Here is a 22,802-nt window from a genome sequence, read left to right as displayed (position 1 = left end):
GCTGTACATTATCCATTTAAGTTTCTATCTATAGCGGCTGCTTGCTGCTTCTCCTGACACGTATCTTGTGTGGGATGAGACGATAACAGTAGCAACATAAAAACTTAGCGAGATCTTATCACGCCCGCAACATGCACTCAGAACAACAAGCTGTAATTTACTGTTTTTTAATTAGAAAGGTTTTAACAGCTCAGTTTTTCAGTGAACACATTGTACAAGTGGAAATATCAAAGGCGCTCACTGCTGAATTATTTCCATCCATTATTCCTATTTAGGCTCACGGGGGTCTGCTGGAGGCCATGCCCGCTTTCTTTGGGTCGGGGTACCAGTGCATCCCAGGGCCACGTGCACACACACGTGCACACACACAACCACTCACACTTGCTGATGTGAGTCATTTAGATCCACCAGCTAACCGGACATGCATGTTTTGGGACTGTGCGGGGAAACTGGAGTGCCTGGAGAAAACCCACGCAAGCACGGGGAGAACATGCACACTCCACACAGACAGACTCCTGCTCTGGACCAGAGAACAGGGGACGGTGCTCACCGGGGATTGAAAGAGAATTACAGCTCATCAAGTGTTCTTAAGCCCGACTCACATGAGCTGGTGCGTCATGTCCATCAGAAACCTGAGAGCTGTTTTCAGGTGAAACCACAGTTTTTATCCAGTTATGAACTTGTTGTCTCCTTTTTTTCTTCCAAATACTGTTTTGTCACGCTTTAATTTTGTTGTTTTCATACGTGAACTGCTTTATTAAGGCCCGAGCACTGACAGTGCAAAGGCCCTATTGAATAGAGGACATTTTTTTTCTCGTTTTTCTTCCGACGAAATGAGGGCCTTTTTGCCCCCCTAAACGTGCCCCAAAAGTCACAAAATTGTCCATGCAAGCCAGGCCTGGCGAAAAATTTGATATTTAATGGTTTGCATTAATTGGCGTGGCCTAATGGCTCAACAGCGCCCCCTAGAAAACTTTGTGCCTCAAGCCCCACAATACGGTTTGACGTACATGCACAAAAATCGGTACACACCTGTATCATGTCGTAACTTAAAGAAAAGTCTCTTGGCGCCATGGCCGAAACCGAACACGAAGTTGGCCATTTGGAATTAATCGTGTAATTTTGGCGCAATTTATGCCATTTCTTCGGCCGCTTCTTCACCCGAACCGTAACGTGCACCCAGGTGTGTTATACATCAAAATGTGCGTCTCGATCCTGCGACGATGGGCATTACTTTTCTCAGTCAAAAGCGTTACCGTGGCGACGATAGACGCCAAAAAGCGTGCCCCCCTTCATCTGATTGCTCCATATTTGATAGTTCCTACTTTCTGCCATAACTTTTGAATGGTTTGATATAGAGTCGTGGCTGGTGTCATCCACTAAATGTCCAGGCCTGAAGAATCTACATACAAGTCATACAAGTTTCCACTGCACCTGAACGTGCACAAGGGTGCGAGGGCCCGTTTATTGCTGCTTGCAACTTTAATGTTTCTTGTGTTTTCTGAAATGCTGAGTATTTATCCGACTTTAACCCCTGTCAGCCCCTGTACTTTGCCGGTCTAAGGTGTGGCCTGTCCTTTTTACCTGGTCCGGTGTAAAAAGCTGCAGGAAAACAAGCTAAGAGCACTTCCCTATTTACATGCTTAATGTGTGTTAGTAAACAGTACTTCAATACTATAAACCTATTTACATCATGTTAACAATAGCAGGAAAATACTTTGGTTATAAAATGATCCATAGTCAATACAAATCCCTATAACACACCTTGGCAGGCGGGTACGGGAGAGTCCCAGGCATGGTAGCCCGTCGGGCTGCGCCGACAGGTTGCCGTGGCGTTACCTATGAGCCGGTAACCGCGGTCACAAGCCCAGCGCACCACGCTGTTCACGTGACCGCCGCTCTGAGAGGAGATGGAGCCATGGAGCGGCGAGTCGGGAGTTGAGCAGTACAGAGCTGCAGGAGGAGATGCACATGCGAGAGAGAACCACTTAAAATTGCTTCACATGTGGATACTCTTCGTCGCTGAAAGAGAAGCTCGACACATTCCACATCTTTAGTCGTGTCTGTCGTCCCGCTAACAAGGGTCTGCCAGCGGTTTACATTTCAGCAGTGCTTTTCACAGTTTAGCCTATTCATGAGACAAGTTTCCTCGTGTAAATATATCATTTTCACAGACGGACCAAGCCAAACAAAAGTTTTTACAAATGTTCATTTTACAGGAAACACTGCTTTCAAAGTTTTCAGAGAATATTTGCATTTGAAGGAGAAAATGCTGCTCCAGCTGCCGAGCCTGGAGACAAATAAAGTCCCTGCTGAAGTGTGAAGATGATTCACATCACTGTATCTACAGAAGCGTCAAGACTGCAAACTGATGTGAATATGTGCTGTGGTATCTAGCAGTAGGAGGCTTTTGAAGTTCCTCGCTGGAACCAAATGAAGGTTACCAAGGAGCGGATCCAAAAACCCAAAAGTAAGATCTTAACTGGCCTTATTTCTTAGTGAAAAGCCTCATTTATATGCCCCTCAGCGTGCTGCGTGTGTCTGTGAGGCGTCTCTGTGAATGAAAGGAAAACGGGGCCTCTTAAGGCCTAGTATAATTTCATTCCTCCGAGGTTGAAAACTGAACGAGTTCCAGGGAGGTTTTGTACTGTTTTGTAAAGTGAATTATAAAAAATACTCTCTGACATAGTTTGCTGATAAATGCACTAAAACTTTAAATGGTTTATTCTGTGGGTCGAGCTGGAAATTGACAATAACTTATATCCGAGCCACGCCCCCTCCCCTTAGGTGCTCTTTGTGAACACCAACAGCATTAAAGTGCTGCCTTAATTCACAAAGCAAAAGGATGAGTCATAAAAGATCACAATTACAAAGAGGAAGAATTATTTCAATTTAAGATTTACACTTTGTCATCATAATTTAAAGCTTTGCACATTACGATGGCTGGCAGCACCAAGGGTTCTCCTCCTGGCCTGATTTTGGGGGTTGAAACCCTCCTTGTAGTTGAACTGTTATTAGTAGGTTTACAACATGTGTTTAACACTTTTTGCAGATGCTCACATTAATCACAGGCACCTCCGAAGGTTACCGAGAGTCTCAAGAGGCTTTTCTGTTGCTCTTCGGCATATAATTCATCATACAGAGCGGTGGTGCTTTAAAGGTTAAAGAAGCAGCCTCCTGACAAGAGGCTGTGGGATGAATAAGCAAACTGAACAGGTGAAATATTCTCCTTCTCTTTAACTGTCAAAAACGCCCTTGAATAAAGCGCTCAAGCCTCATTAAGCAAAAGTCTCAACTTACACTCAGCAGGGCCATTTTCAAGGCTGCCTAAATGCAAAGTGTGCTGTAAAGCAGCATGGGTGCTCGTCAGGCTTTCTTTGGACGGATGAAACTTTAGGACTAACCCATGATGCATTTCGTTAAACTCCTTCAAGAGACAGAGGGAAGTTTGTTGGGAAAGACTGCTGATGATGAAACCACCGAAACAGTTTTAAACTGGGCAACTTTTACACCTTTAAAAAGTTATTGTATATGCTTTAATAGTTTCTAGTCCTTCTGTCTGTCTCTGTCAGCCTCCGTCTTTTTTATTTCCATGCATTATATTATAAAAGAAGTAGTAAAGTAAAGTTGGGATACATACTTTGGTACTCACCAACATAGCGAATTCTGAAGCCTTTCTTGTTGGTGCCGTGATCCGAGGACCAGCGGACCAGGAACTGGTGACCGGTGGTGGTGATGTTGAACGGTGTGGGCAGGTCCCCGCTCAGCGTGGCCAGGGTGGGGCTGTTGGGTGTGGGACCTGCGAGGGATGCCGAGTAGAGAGGAGGGACAGACAGGTGAAATCAATAAGACAGTAGTAAAACATTTGGGAACTTTGGGTTTTTATTTTTCTCTTCTGAGAGAATATATCAGTCTCTGGCTTGCTGATCATGTGTGTGTGTGTGTTTTCTTTTACCATCAAAGATCTCGAGCAGATCAAACTCTTTCTCGGTGTGGAAACCCTCAAAGGTTACGGTGACGTTGTACCCTTTCTCCACGGTGACGCTCCATGAACACATCTGGAGGTTTGGGTAACTCTCGGGCCAGCCGGGGCTCAGGATGACGCCAGACGAGTCGTAGCGCACGTCGTGTGCAGGGCATTGAACTGAGGGGCGAGAAAACGGACGGGGGCAAGGCTGTGTTAGGCTTTTTTATCTTTAAAGTTGTCAGAATCAGGTCCTGGACATCTCAGTTCACACCTTGGCATGTTGGAGGCGGTGCATCCATCTGCAGTCGCTCGCCCAGGCGACAGGTGAGGATCTCACTGCCGACCAATGAGAATCCGGGTTGGCATTTATACCTGATGATGTCACCTGGAGACACAAAAGCTTTAAGAGCTCAGTTTTTCAAATATCAAAGACGCTCACTACTGAATTATTTCCATCCATTATTCTTATTTAGGCTCACGGGGGTCTGCTGGAGGCCATCCCCGCTTCCAGTGCCTCCAGTTTCCAGAGGAATTGGAATCATTTTGTTTCACAACACTTGACACTTCCGCTCAGATAAGAGAGGGAGGCCTTCCTTTGTACAGGCCTGTTGTTTCCTAACTGCTGTTCACACTTATTTGTAAAATTGAGTTGTTATTGGACTGTATTCCAGACCTGCATCTCAGACCTGCAATCCATGAATTATTTGGACCATTATCAAGAAAAACACAGTGACATATGGCCATGATGTGTGGAGAGGCTTAATTCTCACATCAAGCAAGAGCAGGAAACATTTTTCTCTCTCAAATTTAACAACTGCTTCCTTCACTTAATAAACACAGTGATGTTAAATATAGAGATGATGCAACGCAGCTGCAAACATGATCTCGTCCCTACGTTTTATTTTCGTTTTCAATGCTTTGCTGGAAACAAATGAGCATTTTCTTACTACTTCACGCAATATTTGAAGGTAAATCATTTCTTTTTCGCTTCATTACAAGTTCACTCAGTGTCCTAACTTTTGTACTTGCATTTGTTGAGCCACAGTCCAATGTGAACATGGGAAACCTTAATTTCAGCTTTAAGGCCCAGCTCTGAGGCCTCACTCTGAGACCAGCCTTGATTTCTTACAGCTGACCGCATGGTTCAATACCAAGGAACCTCCATCATGACTCAAATCCCCAGCAGGCGTGGGGGGCGTTGCATTTACGGCCCTTCGATGATAAGGAATAGCCTCCTCATTGGGCATAGACCCCAAAACGCAGGAGGGGCCGCTTGCCGATTTATGTCAGCCTGGGCCCAGCTATAAAGAGCAGGCTCCCCCTCTTTCTCTTTTCCTCCTCTCTTGTTCCCAAGATCTCTTCTACCTCGGACCTGTGCACGGTCCCATGGAGTTCTCTGTGAGCTATGAAGAAGGCCACAGCTCCTATTTTAGCTTGAAGAGCTACTAGGTATGGGCCGGCCTCCTCCATTATCGTGACTGAAGAAGCGTCTATGGCAGGGGTATTCAACTAGATTCGGCCGGGGGCCACATCTGCAAAAGGACTGTATGGAGAGGGCCGCACAATTTGAAAATGTGGGGGTTTTCAAAATGTATTTTGCACTCAAAGACGAAGACTTATGTAAATATAATACATTTGTATTATACATTTGAATATATCTAGTTTACATATGAATTATGTATTAATTGTCTCCAGATTTAGTAATTGTGAATGTTAAATATAATATTCAGATAAAGAAATATTATTTTGAATGCAAGTTCATTTTGAAACCATGCATTGTGCAAACTTAATGAAATTGATATTGACCTACTTTTAATAAAAAACGCCATAATGACAAAGCACCACTTTCCACCAAGATTTCCTTATTTGAATATTACATTAAGCATTGAGCACAACCATTTTAGTCCATAGTAGCCAGTTATAAAAATTTTATAAAAAAAAATTAAAAAAACATTTCAACAAACACCCCCTTTTTTGAATTATGACCAGGGGCCACATAAAAGCTCCTGGCAGGCCGCATGTGGCCCGCGGGCCGCCAATTGAATATCCCTGGTCTATGGCAACCACAGTCTGCAGCGCTGACCCGCGAACATTCCCATATGAGCCAAACGAGGGACCTTTGCATGCCTCGACGTGAACGCCTTTGGACCGAGCTGGAGCTGAAGGAGGCCCAGCTGCTGCCCATGCGTTCCCCTCATACACACTGAGATGAGGAGAGCAAGAGAGAGAGACGCTCTTTATCAGGATCACTTGCGGAGCGTAACCATCCAGCTGTTCAGCAAGGAACGCTGACCGGCCAGACCAAACCACCTTTTTCTTCAACTACAAAGATCCACGTAAGAGGCTGTTTTGTGTCTGGGCAGAGAAACATAGTTGCTGGATCTTGATGACATGTTCTTCCACAACAGAAAACAAAGCCTCTACCTCATTTCCCAGTTGAATGACAGAGCACACGTGAAGTTAGTTTCACATTGGTCTTTGTGTTGGAAACATCAGAAGAACTTGTGATAGTGAGAAGTTATTTCTGTGTGTTAGATTTTACTTTCTTCTGAATGTCTCCTCCCATCCTTTCCTACTAAACCCCCCCATCTTTTAACACTTGTGTAAATAAATTCTGATTAATATGAATGACAGTTGTTTTATTGTATACATATTTGTCACAGCTGCTGGTTACAAAGGTCTGTGCTCGGACTCCGTACAGTTACCTTGAGACTGATTTTGCTGTTCAGTTATTATTTTTCTGATAAGTCAGGTGGTGCCCCTTTTTGATTGAATCATTTTGACAATTCAGTATTCTTCTTTACTAATTATTAATAATTATCGTAAGACAGTTATTAATAACTCTTTAATAACCGAACCAGCACCCCCTTTGTGCCACAACACATTGGAACATGTACTAATTATTTTTTATTGTACAGTAATCATTAGGTTTGTGTGCTCTTGCTGACAACTGGAACAATTTCCAGTTTCCAGTTTGCATCCAGTGTCAGCCTGACTCCTAGAATCTTGACAGGAAGACAGACAGCTCACCTATCTCCAGCTCGCCATCTTCCATCAGGATGACAGCGTTGGGCACTTCTGGAGGAGGCTGGCAAACCCTTAATTGGTACGCTAGGAGCACAGAACAAAGAAAAAAAACAGGAGAGGACAGAAGAGAAAATGAGGGACACGATCTAAAAATGTGTAAAGGTGGGTGCACTGCGAAAGGAGGGGATTTTCAACAACATACAGCCTCTACTGTAAATGCAGTGACAGCCGCAGTGCACAACACAGCCTGTCTTGATTTTTAATAATGTTTAACTTCACTTTTCTAAGTTCAGATGGTCAGGTCTGCGATGCATGGATTATAAAACAGCAGCTGCATGGATACAGGACTGTGTTGAATCATAAAGAGGAACCGACAGCCACGCAGCTGAAGGCTCTAATCAATATTACTGCATAAGTGTATATCACTCACTAACTGAGAGGGAGAAAATAAAGAGAAATGGATGGATAGAAAGACAGGAGTGGAGGACAAGAAGGGGAAGAAAGAGCTGAGGGGTCTCTCCCACCCTCCTGACTTGAGAAACAGAATGAAATTGACTATGAAAATGCGACCTGCCAATAGTATCTGCCGTCCTCATGCATATCAAAGCCCTGTGGTACGCGCGTGTTTTTGAGTGCAGCGTGCCTCTTTGCATGAGGAGAGGATCACTGCCATTGATCTTCCTGAGCTATAAGGCCATTTATATCACCACCTCCACATTCATGTCACATCTGCTCTCCCAGTCTCATATCCATGACAACATTATGCACCGTTGCATGGCCCCCTCGTCTGTGTGCGAGCTCTGGCCTTTAGCATGCAGACCCAAAGATAAATAAAATAGAAGGACAACGACACAGAGAAACACCCCTGACAGTGGGCTGATGCTTCTTTTGGGAATTATTTGGCATTTCAAATTAAATTTGCACTTTAGAAGCTCTCTCAGATGCAAACTGTGACATTCTGATTTTCATCTGGGTCACTAAAGGACACGGAGCAGGAACAAGAGAAACACTGTCTCCTGTCGTGATTTAGGTTGATTTTAATGTGGAGTTGAGTTGGTCTTTTGAAGTTAGTGCCATCAAATTCTTTATCTTACTCAGCTTTAAAGCACTGAATTAGTTTTTTTTTTAATGTTAAGTTTCAATTTCATTTGCAGGAAAATGTGATTAGTTTTTAGGGAGCCTTATCTAGTTCTTGCAGTCTCCTGTTCCTGCTATTTGCCAAATCCACAAAGTAATTTTGGACTCCTGTCTTTTGAGGCAACTGTGTGTGTCACACACCATTAACAATTAAATTAGCTCTCCGAGTTACAGTGGACATCAAGGCAGAGGCACCTACGAGACTTTAGGGAGTAATGACAGAAGGGAAAAAGAGAAAGTGAAAACAAGAATACATCTCAGTCATAAGAGCAACTTCACCTCCCCACCTACAGGGTCTGAAATACAGTTCCTTTGTCTTGCTTTAACTAAGTATTCTTTCCTTTTGCATCCCAGTTAGTATTACTTGCTGTTTACTTACTCCAAATCCGTGTATCATTCGTTTTTCAAAATAAAACCGAAAGTAAGAAAAAAGAAAAAACAACACATTTTCTCAGTATTCGTTTTCTAACTAAAATGAAAAAAAAAAGAAAACGACTAGTTTTTTCAGTTTTTGATTTTATGGTCAAATGAATAATAGAAAAAACGGATAAAGGCCGTTTCCTGCTTTATCCATTTTTTGATCTGAAGCCAGTTCAGTGAGCCAGAAGTGACTGTCTCTGCCGTTACTGCGAGATCCGCAAAACAAACATAATGGCCTGACTTGAGGATCATTTAGATAAGATTGGACAGTTTTTGGTGACGAGGTCCAAAGAGCTGGAGTCACCATCCGATTGGGGAAATATGACCACGTTACTATCATCTATCAAATAGACAGTTTCTTTATGGACCTATGGTGGAAACATAAGTTAACAGACACGTCCAGAACACTGTTCTTATTCATATGGTCAAATTTGTAAACGCACACATATTTACAGCCAGTAAATAAGTTATGTGAGTTCATAATGCATTTTTTTTTAATTACATCATTATCATAAATGCCTTTTGATTACTTTACCCTGCATTCACACTGAAAGCGTCACGGGCGTCATAGGCGTCTGGCTGCCATTCATTGTCTATGAAAAACGGGCGTTGAGAGGTGGCAGGAGCAGCGGGGGCGGCGGGCGCGGCGCGTCAATTTGAAGTTGAAAAATCTGAACTTTATGCAAATGAGCAGCGGCGACGCCGAGGCGTCGTCCAATCACACACTGGGATTCCCGAAGCTAGAACTCTCAATGCAGATTGTACTTTCATGTAGACACAAACGTACACTGATTCACATGCGTACAGGAGCAGAGCTGTGCACTTACAAACTTATTTGATCAGGAATTAATATATTTCATCCAGCAAAATGACATTTTGCTGGTTTGACTGCCGTTTTTACCTGAACTGATCACGTGAAACAGTAACTGATGGTTGAGGAGCTGGATGGTCCCAACGATTTTATTTGCTACACTGATCCAACGAAAAATAATTAAAACCCGTGCTTATTAATCACAAAACACAGGTTAATCATCATGACCAAATCCGCTCCGACCCGGTGTGTCAGTATCAGCGCAGACAGACTGCAGCTTCGTCTGAATTATGGTTCTGCGTTAAATCGACGGCGTAGCCGACGGCGTAGGGTTGCGGTGCGGTGTGCGTCGCCGCGTACCCTACGCCGTCGGTTCTGCGTTGGTGTGACGCGGAACCATAAATCAGCCACCGGGAGCAAGGGCTCGCTGGGTTGATGTTGATCCGCGGACCAAACTTGTTAAGGAGCATCAAACTCACTCTTATCTACGCGGAAATAACGCTAAAATATAAAGAGGGCGTCCCAAAGTGTGATCTATGGTGAAATAGGAAAATTAAGATGTGTACGCTATATGTGTAGGCTGTTCCCACTGTTCCCTTCAGTTCTGCAGCGCAGCTTGAAACCCCGCCCACCCCCGCCGGCACTGACGCTTTCAGTGTGAATGCACCAAGCGGCGAGATGCTGGCATCGGGACGCCCGTGACGCTTTCTGTGTGAACGCAGGGTTACATTTTCAGATAAGCTTCTAACCCCCCGTTCACACTGAAAGCATCACGGGCGTCATAGGCGTCTGGATGCCATTCATTGTCTATGAAAAACGTCCGTCGAAAGGCGGCGGGGCGGCGCGTCAATTTGAAGTTGAAAAATCTGAACTTTATGCAAATGAGCAGCGGCGACGCCGAGGCGTCGTCCAATCACACACCGGGATTCCCGAAGCGAGAACTCTCAATGCAGATTGTACTTTCATGTACACACAAACGTACACTCATTCACATGCGTACAGGAGCAGAGCTGTGCACTAAAAAACTTATTTTATCAGGAATTAATATATTTCATCCAGCAAAATGACATTTTTGCTGATTTGACTGCCGTTTTTACCTGAACTGATCATGTGAAACACGTATCTGATGGGTGAGGAGCTGGATGGTCCCAACGATTTTATTTGCTACATTGATCCAACGAAAAATAATTAAAACCCGTACTTATTAATCACAAAACACAGGTTAAACATCATGACCAAATCCGCTCCGACCCGGTGTGTCAGTATCAGCGCAGACAGACTGCAGCTTCGCCTGAATTATGGTTCCGCGTTAAATCGACGGCGTAGCCGACGGCGTAGGGTCGCAGTACGGTGTGCGTCGCCGCGAACCCTACGCCGTCGGCTCTGCGTTGGTGTGACGCGGAACCATAAATCAGCCTAGGCGGATTTATGGTTCACCGGGAGTGGGCTCTGGAGGTTGATGTTGATCCGCGGACCAAACTTGTTAAAGGAGCATCAAACTCACTCTTATCTACGCGGAAATAACGCTAAAATATATAGAAGGCGTCCCAAACTGTGATCTATGGTGAAATAGGAAACTGAAGATGTGTAGGCTGTTCCCAATGTTCCCTCCAGTTCTGCAGCGCAGCTTTAAGCCCCGCCCACTGCAGGCGTCAACAGTGCATGCCGCTTTCAGTGTGAACGCACCAAGCAGCGAGATGCTGGCGTCGGGAGATTTTTGACGCTTTCAGTGTGAACGCAGGGTAAGAGGTTATTCACCTAAAAAATCTGCAAAATAAAATACACATTTTTGGAATTAAATCATCATTAGAAAATCAACATATAAAACATTTGTACCAATGAGAACAGTTAAGTGGGGGATTTCTTTTCTTTTATTAATTTATAAAACTTGTACCGAGTTTGATTAATTTTAGCAATCGTTTCAGTTTTGGCTGTAAGGTTAAATAATAAAAAAATAAAAACATATACAAAAATGGATAATATGGGAAACGGTCGTTATCCGTTTTTTCCATTATTCATTTGAGCATAAAATCAAAAACTGAAAAACGAGTCGTTATGCGTTTTTTCATTTTAATGAGTTATTTTTACATTTTCTTACTTTTGGTTTTATTTAGAAAAACGAATGAACACGGATTACTCCAAATTGGTTTTGAGTTCTGTTCATTTCAGCACAGTTGCGAGGAGTATGTGAAACTAGTTTCCTTAAAGAGAGGCGTGGCACAACACGCCTCTCATAAAGTAGTAACGCACCATTCATATGAACTTCGTTTCAGCCATGAGGAGCAAACGCTCGACACACTGCAAAAACAGCCCCTCTAGAAATAAGCCTAACGGCACATAAATCTGGTCAAAATTATTACTACAATTCTTAATACCAGTAAAACGGTCTGAGTCAGTCTTCTAATATTCTTGAAAAAGGCTTATTTTACTTTCTTAGAGATGATTTTGTAGCAGTGCACAGAGAAGAAGAATAAATGCTGAGAGCAGCACCACCGCAGCAGACAAACCGAGCCATAAAAGAATACTTACAGGATGCTGCCGACAGTTTCAAGTCACCAGTTCATTCATCACTTTAACCATTCATTGTTACCACTCAGCTCTCATGGTTTTCAGTATTCATAGATTTGATCCCAACACATTACTGTCGATCTGGCTGGTTGAAAGGCAAGGCTGGAGTTACGTGATCATTTTCAAATTTTAGATTTTTTCCTTTTGTAAAGAATTTTTTGTAATTTTAACAAAATCCTATTGTGAATTGCAAAAACCTTTCCGTCATTCTTTCTCCAATAGCTGCAGGCATAGTACAGTCAAATGTAGGAACAGATCAAGACGAGCAGAAGAACATCATCCACAGTGATGTGTACTGGCTATGGATTCATCATTTCTTTCATGTTTGAGATATGATGTGTAGAATTTGAAATGTAACTGTAATCTGAATGTGCTCCAATAAAGCAATCTGAGACAAAGTTCAGAACACAGCCTCCCTCGGTCCACGTTTGGGTGGAGGTTTGCACCATTTGTGCATCTGTTCTTTGCTTGCATTATTCTTCTGTTATGGATTAGGACTCTCTTTTGCCTTTCAATTGAACTGAATTAAATTTAATTGAATGCCTTTTGTCATTATACCTTGTACAAAGAAAGTGCCAAGCCTCTGCAAAACAACAAGTAAAGTGCAGATATGCACAACAATAATATATAGGAATGAAGTCTTTACAAATGTATGGTAACTGTACATCTTGTATCTTGCATTTGTTCAGGATGTTGATGGTTTTGGAAAAGAAACTTTTCCTCAGTCTGTTTCTCCTTGCTGTTCAGTTCCTGTAGCTCCTGCCAGACGGCAACAGCTCAAACAGCTGGGAAGTGAGCTGTCCTTGGTGCTGCTGCGAGCTCTGCTGAGGCACCGGGTGGAGTAGACGTCCACCAGGGAGGGGAGAGGACAGCCAACGGTCTTCTGTGCTGCTTTGACTCTCCCCTGGAGCCTCAATCTGTCTGCCTCAGTGCAGCCCCCGTACCAGGTGGAAAACTCAGTCCAGAGCAAGGCTCTCGATGGGCGAGTGCTAGAAGTCCAGTAGCAGCTTCCTGTCCAGACTGTTCCTCCTGAGGACTCTCAGGAAGTGTAGATGCTGCTGAGCCTTCCTTATGACAGCTGTGGTGTTGTGTGTCCCGGAGAGGTCTCAGAGATCTGGACTGCCAGGAACCTGAACGTGTGGCCTGCTCCACATGAGTGGGACAGTTCTGTTCCTCCTGAAGTCTATGATGATCTTTGTTTTTGCTGTGTTCAGTGTCAGATTGTTGTCTGAACACCAGGTTGAGAGTCTCTACACCTCATCTCTGTAGGCTGACTCGCCTCCCTTGGACATCAGTCCAACCACAGTGGTGTCGTCAGCAAATTTGATGACAGGGGTGGGGGCAGGGCTGGAGCAGAGGAGTGTAGCTGCAGTCGTATAAGACATCATTCGGACTTTTAAACTGCATGTAAACACCTCAATCCGGTCTACTTCGGACCTATTTCGGACCTATATCGGACATTTAATGATCGGATAGCAACACCTAGATAATTCGTTCACTTGGAATTTTAACACCATGTATACGGAGACATCGGATATTGCAGTCTGAGCATGCTGGAGAATTTCCTCTGGGGCATTCACCCGGAAGTGAAAGGAGACGCCGCGTGTTAAATCGTTCTTTAAACACTTTTAAAAAGATCGCGAAAGAGATGGCAGAAGCTTCATCAGGACACCGGAGCAGATCAAAATAAAGTGGAAAAATATACAGAAGGCGTAACATTGGCGCCAAACAAAACAACCGTCAACCGAAAGTGGCTCTTTGTTGAAATGGTTACCATGGTTACAGCGCCACATAGCGTCACGGAGTCAGCCATGCTCTGGACATTTATCTGATTCTCTGAACAGCATGTAAACTCAGAGAAGTGATTGGGTCTTCTTTATCTGATACGATCAGAAATCCCATTTCTTTGCTGCATTTAAATGAGTGTTTCAAAGTGAGCAAAGAAACTGTTGAGCTCCTGTGCCAGCACCTCATTCGGGTCTCCTGGTGTCACATCCCACCCCCTGTAGTTAATGATGCTCTATAGTCTCTGCCACACCCCCCGTGGCCTGTTGCTGAGCATATATACAGAGCCCCCCACCTCTGCTTTTACCGGAGTCCTCAGTCCAATCCCAGCGGTGCAGAAAGAGGTACACGAGCTGGACTCTGGCATCGAGGATCTTTGGGTTAAGCCAGGTGTCCGTGATGATGAAGAGTCTCGAACAGAATGATTTCCCGCAAGCTGTAGTTTCAGGTTGTCGGTTTTATGTGAGATAGATCTGGGGTTGGTGAGGTACAGGGTCGGCAGAGGGGGTTTATGTGGATTGTTTAAGCAAGAGTCTGGACCTACAATCCTGCTTCTGCTTCCCCTAGCTCCTCCGCCTACGTGTTTACCAGACCCGATAACAATCCACGGAGTGCCGGCGGTCTCGCTAGTTCATCTGGGATGTCGTGGTTGTGTTGATAGTCGCTTGAAACTGTTATTTTGTGCCAGTAGCCAATATCCAGAAGTTCCTGACGGGTGTGGCAGCAGAGTGCCGAGGTGTGTGCGAACTAAACACGCACCAACAAACAAACCTAAAATACAAAAACAAGCACTGACAAGGAGAGCCGTGAGCCACTGGGTCTGTGCGTGCCGCCATGGTAATACTTTTATATATATCCATGGTAACGGCTAAATATAACGGCTTTAGAATTCCACTCTACGTTTGCGTTCATTCATTTTATGAGAAACCTTTCCATTGTTATCCACCTGCTTCCTTTGGTCTACATTTGGCTTGTCACCCAGCTCCACAACTGACAGTGATGAGCTCTTTCTTCCATGACCTTCCGTGGACCCTATCAAGGACCAAATTAGGCAGACTGCTCTCTTGTTTTCTTCCACGACCGTCTTCCAGAGCCGAAGTGTCAGTAAATGCTAACAACCACTGCCGAACATGTGGTCCCCTTTCCATTTTTATCATTCTTCCTTGTCAAGTCTTTTCTCATTCACGGTCCGATCAAGCAGGATCTGAAAAACAAACTTGTTCTGGCACGACAGCTGACAGTTAAAACCTGCCGACAAGAATTCATTAACAACCTGTCATCCATCTGAAAGAGGGGAGGCCTGCTCAAAAACAACCTCACATATGCTCCCTGAAATGCTCGTTCAGGAACTTCTCTGCAGAAGCCCGTTTAGTGTAAGTATACTTGTGTCTTTGTGTGTATGAACCGTGTGTTTGTGATGCGAAGGGAAAACTAGATTCATCTGAAGCCATTCTGCTAGTTAAGCTCATTTAAATATGATACAGTCTGATGAAAATCTTGCACTGAGGGTTCATTTAGAAACATCATACTTGGCTTAATGACAACAAGTCATAATAGCTGTGAAGAGCACATGGGGCCTATAAATTAGATTTCACATCCTCAGCAAAGACAGTAATACACTTGGATTAAGTAAAAGATGAACTATAACCATAACGTTTTGGTGTCAGAAAGGCCCGCGAGACATATCTACTACCAACACTTCAGTATCACACGTAGAAAGAAAGAAATTCATAAGCACTGAATGCTTTTTAATGTAGAATACATGCGTTGTTAGTGGACGGTAAAGGTGCACGTGATACAAGCACATCATAAAACTACGATGGTATTCACGTTAACACCAAAGTTTTAATCAAAAGGATATTAAAGAGCACTGAAGGGCCTCAGCAGAACCATCCAGATGAATGAGAGAAACTTCTAGAGAAACTCAAAATCTTACCAGGAATATTTGTCTTATTTCTAGTTAAAATGTCTCATTTTTAGTCAAAAAAATCTCATTACACTTAAAACAAGTCATTTCCAGAAAAATAACTTATTTGACAATTTTCACCTCTTTCAAGTAAATTTTCACTTGAAATAAGTAGAAAAATCTGCCAGTGGAACAAGATTTATCTCATTACAAGCAAAAAAATCTTGTTCCACTGGCAGATTTTTTTTCTACTTATTTTAAGTGAAAATCTACTGAAACAGGTGAAAATTGTTGTTTTTTCCAATGATGAGTCTTGTTTTAAGTGTAATGAGATTTTTTTTGACTAAAAATGAGACATTTTAACGAGAAATAAGACAAATATTCTTGTTAAGATTTTGAGTTTTTGCAGTGTTGGTTTGAGAAACAGTTGTGTCGTGCAGAAAGAGAAGCTCTCCATTTCAAGAAGAGGCGGAGATGAGTGCACGTGGATGAGTGCATGACAGAGAGAAGGCGTTTCATGCTACGGTACAAAAGACACTTGTCAAAAAGAAAACCTTGAGTGAGACAATTGTGAGCATTGAAACAAATTCGTTGACTCAACAGGATGAACAATTGTGAATCTTCAATTTTCTTCTTCTGTAATGCCCACAATCCTACTTTCTGTCCAACAAGCACACAGATGTAAAAATGTACTTCATGAAACAGCAAAATATGACATTTTGGGGTTGGGCTCCCCCACAGCCTGGGTCACCCCGGCGATGGTCACGCATGCCTGGACATACTATAAATCAAAGTTTTCCCCACAATACAGAGAAATCTGCTGAACGGATGTCATGTAATGCCCTTCAGTAATAAGACAATCAGATAAAAAGTAAATAAGAACACATTTGCTCACTGACAGCTCATCTTCGGGAAACTACAACAAAATATGAAATGTGGTTTTGGTAAGGTTCTTAGATTGTTGATCGTTACTGGATATTGTGTATCTCTTGTTGTTCTTTTTATCACACTTTAATTACCCTAATTAAATACTGATCTATTGCATCACCACCATGTCTTCTAAAAGCATCTGGCCAATTAATCAACTCATTTACACATGAAATAAGGATTTAATATCTATTGTAAGTATTAATGGGATCAGAGGGATATTTGACTTGGAAATGTAGACCAAAATAAATAATTCACAGATGATCAGCAGAGTAATGAAACATAATCTACCAGCTCTTGTTCTGGGATACAGCTTGCTTTCTTTTCTGTGCGTGTGTGCGTGCATGATTGCTTGTGTGCGTGATTGCATGGACACAAAAGCAGTTGCGTATTGCTCTACCATGAAAGTTGTGAAAGTTTCTCTGATAGGGGGCTGGAGGGCGTCACTAAAGACCCAGACGTGTCTTTTTCTTTACCCTGATTTTGCATAGTACTATTTCTTAAAGCTGCGTCAGGTCTATGCGGGCTTCATTTTGTTGACTGATGGTGCAGTTTTTATTGTTTCATTTGGAAATGTTTTTTAACTTAATTTACTATTTTATTTTTTTTATGTATGAGTTCCTTGTGAGTCCACTCAGTTCAGTTGCAGAGCCTAATCCTAACCCTCGGTCTGAACGTCCTACCAACTGCCTGGATTCATTATCAGAGCTACATATTAAAATATGTTAAAACTTTCGATCCTTTGATGCATGTCAGCATGTTATGATAATTATAAATTCACTGAAGTCATGACCAAGATGAGAGTTATTATATTAGTTTTCCTCAAATATCATTGTGATTACCATTTATATAGATAAGTTATGAGATATTTTTCCAGCTTTGCTTCCATTAGAAACATGAACGAATGAATGGAGTTTTACAAATATCTTCTAAACACACAAACCAGACAAGTACCTACATCACCTTCTAGTATTACAACTAGGGGTGTCAAATTAGCGGGTTAATTGTGATTAATTAATTACAGGCATATTTAGCCCGTTATGCTTTTTAATCGCTTAATCTATCTTTTAATCTCTAACTTTACTTTTTCTGTTTGCGAGTTTCCTTTATTGTGAAATCTGTGTTTGTGCAGTGGGCTTCTTGTGCTTGAGTTGTGGGTGGAAAACAAGTCCCACCTTGAAGTGGACATTGATTGGCTGTCCCTGTGTTTGGGCGTGTTTAGCTACGCTGGTAGGTTCCCATTGTAGCTGGACAGGTGGGGGAGGAACGGTGAGTAGCGGAGAAGAGAAGTGAAAATGGAGGAGCATGCGAAAGCTGTCGGTCCAGTGAATGGAGAATTTACATTTCTAAAACGCCCCGACGGCACCGTTGATAAAGGTAGAGATATGTGTTTTTTGTGGAAAGGACTTTGCTCACCACCGAAGCAGCTCAGGTTAAGCCTACCACATGAATGCAGCCACAGCTAACGTTAGGAGCAAAGATGTTATCAATGTATCGAGCCACAGCAAAGCTCTTTCCCAAACTAGACTGGAGCAGAGCACCTCGTGCATAAACACTGCTGGCGAATGTTCTTGCCTAGTGGATGTAAATGGCTAGGACTGCATCTGCTCAAGTCTGTTAAAAATATAAATTACTTAATAATACAATAATGTAATGAATTTAAAGGGGACCTATTATGAAAAACAGGTTTTCTCTTGCTTTAACATATACAAAGTGGTCTCCCCTCAGCCTGCCAACTCAGAGAAGGAGGAAAGCAACCAAATTCTGCAGTGTCTGTACAGCCGCCCGGATGAGCCGTCCAGTGTCATGTGTCTTCTACGAGCCGTTCAGATTCTGCTCCCTTTCGTTACGTAACCAAAATGCAAACCACGCCCACAACTATAAAACCGTGTAACTGCATGCGAGCGTCCGACTATCACGTAGCACTGCGTGACATCGGACGCTCTCTGTCCATCTCCCTCCAGCAGCTGCCACTTTATTGAGGTTTTTGTCGTGAAATGAGGAGGAATCATAGAGATAACTTCTCATTTCAACTAACTGGATCAGCCGTTCCTCATCCGTGAACATTTCCTACAGCGCTTTCAACCGGCTTTCAACGCGAGCGGTAGGAAACGGCCAGCTCAAAACAGTGCGCCGCGTTGCTGCAGCCAGTTAGAACAGTCCAATAGAAAATAAAGCAATGGAATTGATTTTGTCGCTGGCGCTCGCTCGCATCGCATGCAGTTATGACACGGTGTTAGGACACGGTAATTCCGCCGGCCGGAGCTTCCACCATTTTTTCGTAGCGGTGTATCGCGTAATTCAGGCAGCCAATCAGCACAGAGCCTCATTATCATAGCCCCGCCCACTCAGAATCCCATATAGATAATGAGGTTAGAGAATGGGAAGATAATGACATGGTTCAGAGGCTGAATTTCTAATTTATTTAGCAAAAACAATCAAAAGCTTGTTTTTAAGACATTCAAGGCCTGTTTAAAATAGGGATTAGATGCCATAATAGGTCCCCTTTAAAACACTTCAAGTTGAGGGCTTTTCTCATCCATTTTTAGGTGAGATTAAAAAAAGAGATTAATTCGATAAATTAATTACAGATCTTAATTAATTAAACGTAAAAAAAATTGTAATCACTTGACGGCACTGAATACAATCTCACCAGTGAAGATAACGGCAAAGGAAACAAAAACAGAAACTCATAGATCACCTTCTACTTCTCCATCAGACTGATCGTCTGCCTTACCGTGATAACTGAGAACAAAGAATCCGGCTCCGGAGAAGTCCGAGTGGAATTTGATGAGGATGATGTTGGAGGTGGAATAGACGGACTCCAACGCTGTGTTGCCACTGAACTGGCCGATCTGAGGGGAGGACTGATCCGGACCATCCCTGTGGTGACACAGAGAAAGGAACTTACACTTGTTAGTACAGAAAAGAAAAACAACACAACAACAAAGACACACTTGTGTTAAATGAAAAAGAGGCCGTCAGACAAGAAAAACCCATAAACAAATGGCCGTAGAATAAGGGGGTGGAAAAGTAAACATAAGATCTCATCTGAATACGTCACAGCAGTCATCTTTGACAGGTAGATTGGTATTTGTGATGGGTACATGCTTTTCCAAGGCGACGATCAGAGATGAGGACCATATTTATGAGTGAACACAGCAAAATCTGCTGCTCCATTGACTACAAATCCACATGGACACTTTGTCACAAAGCGCTATATTTGAATACCAGCCCATCTTCCTTTGCAAAACCATTCAAAACAACAATCTCACACCACTCACTGGGATGGAAAATATTATTTTATATAAAAAAAAGAAGTCTTGATAAGTACCAGTTCACAAATCTGCGGCTCCCTCGTTCTTTGCGGCGGGATGCTTGAGTTCATGAGTATTGATCAAACTGCTGTCAGGTCGGGGGAATAACATACAAAACTTGTCATTTGTGAGAAGTGACACGAGGCGGCGAGGAGTTTGCTGTTAATTGGCAGGTCGGCCCGTCGGTGGGATGTCGTGAGTATATTTCACCTGCGATGACAGCAACGCTTAGCTGTCAGACCGCCGCTATCCAACAGCAGACTCATTAAATGTGATTAAAAAGGACCATCACAAAGTTAAATCAAACGACCGTTTCTAGCTGTTAAGTCATTTTGGATGAGGCTAATTACACCTGTCAGATTATGAACAGTTCCTTCTCTGACTCACACTGACTGGAACCGGAGTAGATCCTGTCCTCGGCTCGTACGTCCTCCTACAGACACGTTCAATCACCAGCAGTTGTTACCGCGGTGACATAGCGTACAGTATATGGGGAGAGGTTGCCCTATACGCACAACATCCGATGTGTTTGACAACTTTTTGCCACGAAATCCTGTAGTAAGTCTCCCAGCATGAGACCAATTAGCAGACTTAATGACTGTCAGGTCAGCCGGCTCTGAACTGAGAGGTCCGCCTGTGAAAATCATACCTTTACCTCGGGCACCGCGCTGCCCCGCGGGGAGCCGCCGTTCGGCCCGCGTGACTGACATTGTGAGTGTTTTAGTGTGTTCTCCCGCGGTTGCCGGCTTCGGCTCTGTGTGAATTCGGCCACTTGCCCACTCTTCCACCAGACAGCGGGTCAAAAACACGCTGTGCAACCATTTCATGGAATTCACAGAGTCGTCCGTGGGCGGCGGGAACATAGTTCAGCAGTTCCTCCGGTGTTCGGGGCGGGAGGGAAGTTTTAAGCTCCACCAAAAACTTGAGTAAACAAATCATTCCCAGGCTGCTGAAAAAGGCTCGTCTTTCTTTTTTTTTCTTTTTTTTAGCAATTATTTAAAGTGTGTGCAGATGCCACAATTAAGATCCAAAATAAAAGGTCAGACAGCTGCATTTCAATGTCTGATTAAACGTCTAGCTATTATGGAAAATGTCAAGCATTCATTTGGAATCATGTGGTCAAGAATAATCCATCCATTAAAAGTGGGAGCGATAGACTAATTGGTGATTAAAACAATCAGTAGCTGGAAAACGTTCTGAACATGTAGTACAGCTGTTGCTACACGCGCTATACTCAACTAATCCTGAAACATTAGCTGGTGCAGCTTGTGTGACAAACGCTTTATTTGCATAAAAATTACAAGTAAAGTTTGACCAAAGTTAGACCAGACCTAAGTGCCTTTGTTGTTGTCGCTTCCATTCCACTTATCCACCCTCTTTTTGAAAAGGTCATTGGAGTCGCCGGGACATTTTAAATAGATACATTTCAAATGATTTAATGAGTTTACAATTTCCTGGTGGCAAGGAAGAAAAAGACGAATGAACAAACAGACCTGGACATCTTGTTGGCTGACGGCGCTCAGAATAAACCCGGCCAGCAGGAGAACAAAACCGCTAGTTGGTCTTTCTGAGCTGGTCTAAAAATACACGAGGCGCGGGACAACGCGTCAGCGCAGCGGCGAGGATGTCTCGCCGTGCTGCTTTTGTGTTCTCACTACTTAGACCCGCCTTGACACATCCAAAGTTTTGTGCCTGGGGGAAGTCGCACCCTGTTGTCCATTTAAAGAAAAGAAGGATTTAGAGAAAGGACTACAGAGAAGAAATAGCAATGTGGCAACCGTAGAAATAGGCTTAACAGTCTATTTATGGTTCCGCTGTCACCTTGTACCTGCAGATAACCACCCGACATGCTATCCAAAGGACCAGTTTAACACCTGCATTGACAAAATGTCTGCTGCTGGCAGTGGCGGCAGTCCTTAAGAAGAAAAATGAAGAGGGAGGCAAAGAAGGGCCAGAGAGAGAAATATGATATTGCACATTATATGCAGGGCCAAATGAGCTTTAGAGATAAGGGTGTGTGGGGGGGGGAGATTTCATTTATTGCAGGAGTGTGAGCATCACACATCCAAACATAGATATATAAATGTAAAATAACACTGACCGTACTGTAGCGTGTTGGATGCAGTTTCCAGCATATTTTAAGCAGTGTGTTGGTTACGATGAGAGTTTAATATCATTGTTCTTTGTTGTTCATGAAGTGTAATCTGGTCCTGGTATTCATGTTGGTATTTAAGGTTCATCACACACACTGCACTGGGTTCTTTTCCCTGCAGCTAACACTTTTGGTGCAGGAGGAGATTGCATGACACCATGACCGAGAGTGCATGCACGGTTAGTAACACTGCAATGTGCTGTCTTGATAGGATGCATGAACAATATACTGTATGTGTAAGTGTTCCTATAAAACTCAAAATCTTACCAGGAATATTTGTCTTATTTCTAGTTAAAATGTCAAATTTTTAGTAAAAAAATCTCATTACACTTAAAACAAGAGTCATTACCAGAAAAATTACTTGTTATTTGACAATTTTCACCTGTTTCAAGTAAATTTTCACTTGAAATAAGTAGAAAAATCTGCCAGTGGGACAAGATTTATCTTCTCATTACAAGCAAAAAAATCTTGTTCCACTGGCAGATTTTTCTACTTATTTTAAGTGACAATCTACTTGAAACAGGTGAAAATTGTTGTTTTTTTTTCCAGTGATGAGTCTTGTTTTAAGTGTAATGAGATTTTTTTGACTAAAAATGAGACATTTTAATCAGAAATAAGACAGATATTCCTGGTAAGATTTAGAGTTTTTGCAGTGAAAAGCATGAGAGAACTTATTGCAATTTAGTCTAGGATCACTTTTATATACTTTAATATTATTTCCACCACGATTTCTAGCGTTCGTTGACTCCTCCACGCCATCCACGGTAGCTTTGTGAGCTAAACTC

At 42.9% G+C, this 22,802-nt stretch overlaps 1 protein-coding gene across 1 annotated transcript in view; it reads right to left on the bottom strand.

Annotated features, from left to right (window-relative positions):
* csmd3b (CUB and Sushi multiple domains 3b) overlaps positions 1-22,802 on the bottom strand; it is a 470,660-nt gene that overhangs the window by 49,702 nt on the left and 398,156 nt on the right. Inside the window, exons 46-51 of the mRNA XM_061742392.1 lie at positions 19,286-19,431; positions 6,998-7,078; positions 4,239-4,352; positions 3,956-4,144; positions 3,641-3,799; positions 1,765-1,953 (exon numbers count right to left, since the gene is read on the bottom strand). Of these exons, the coding sequence (XP_061598376.1) occupies positions 1,765-1,953; positions 3,641-3,799; positions 3,956-4,144; positions 4,239-4,352; positions 6,998-7,078; positions 19,286-19,431 (878 nt within the window). The remainder of the gene's footprint in view (positions 1-1,764; positions 1,954-3,640; positions 3,800-3,955; positions 4,145-4,238; positions 4,353-6,997; positions 7,079-19,285; positions 19,432-22,802) is intronic.

This window comes from Cololabis saira, chromosome 15, assembly GCF_033807715.1.
Source record: "Cololabis saira isolate AMF1-May2022 chromosome 15, fColSai1.1, whole genome shotgun sequence".
Classification (NCBI taxonomy): Eukaryota; Metazoa; Chordata; class Actinopteri; order Beloniformes; family Belonidae; genus Cololabis; species Cololabis saira.
The sequence above is the reverse complement of the archived record's forward strand: the minus strand, read 5'-3'. Positions and strand labels throughout refer to the sequence as shown.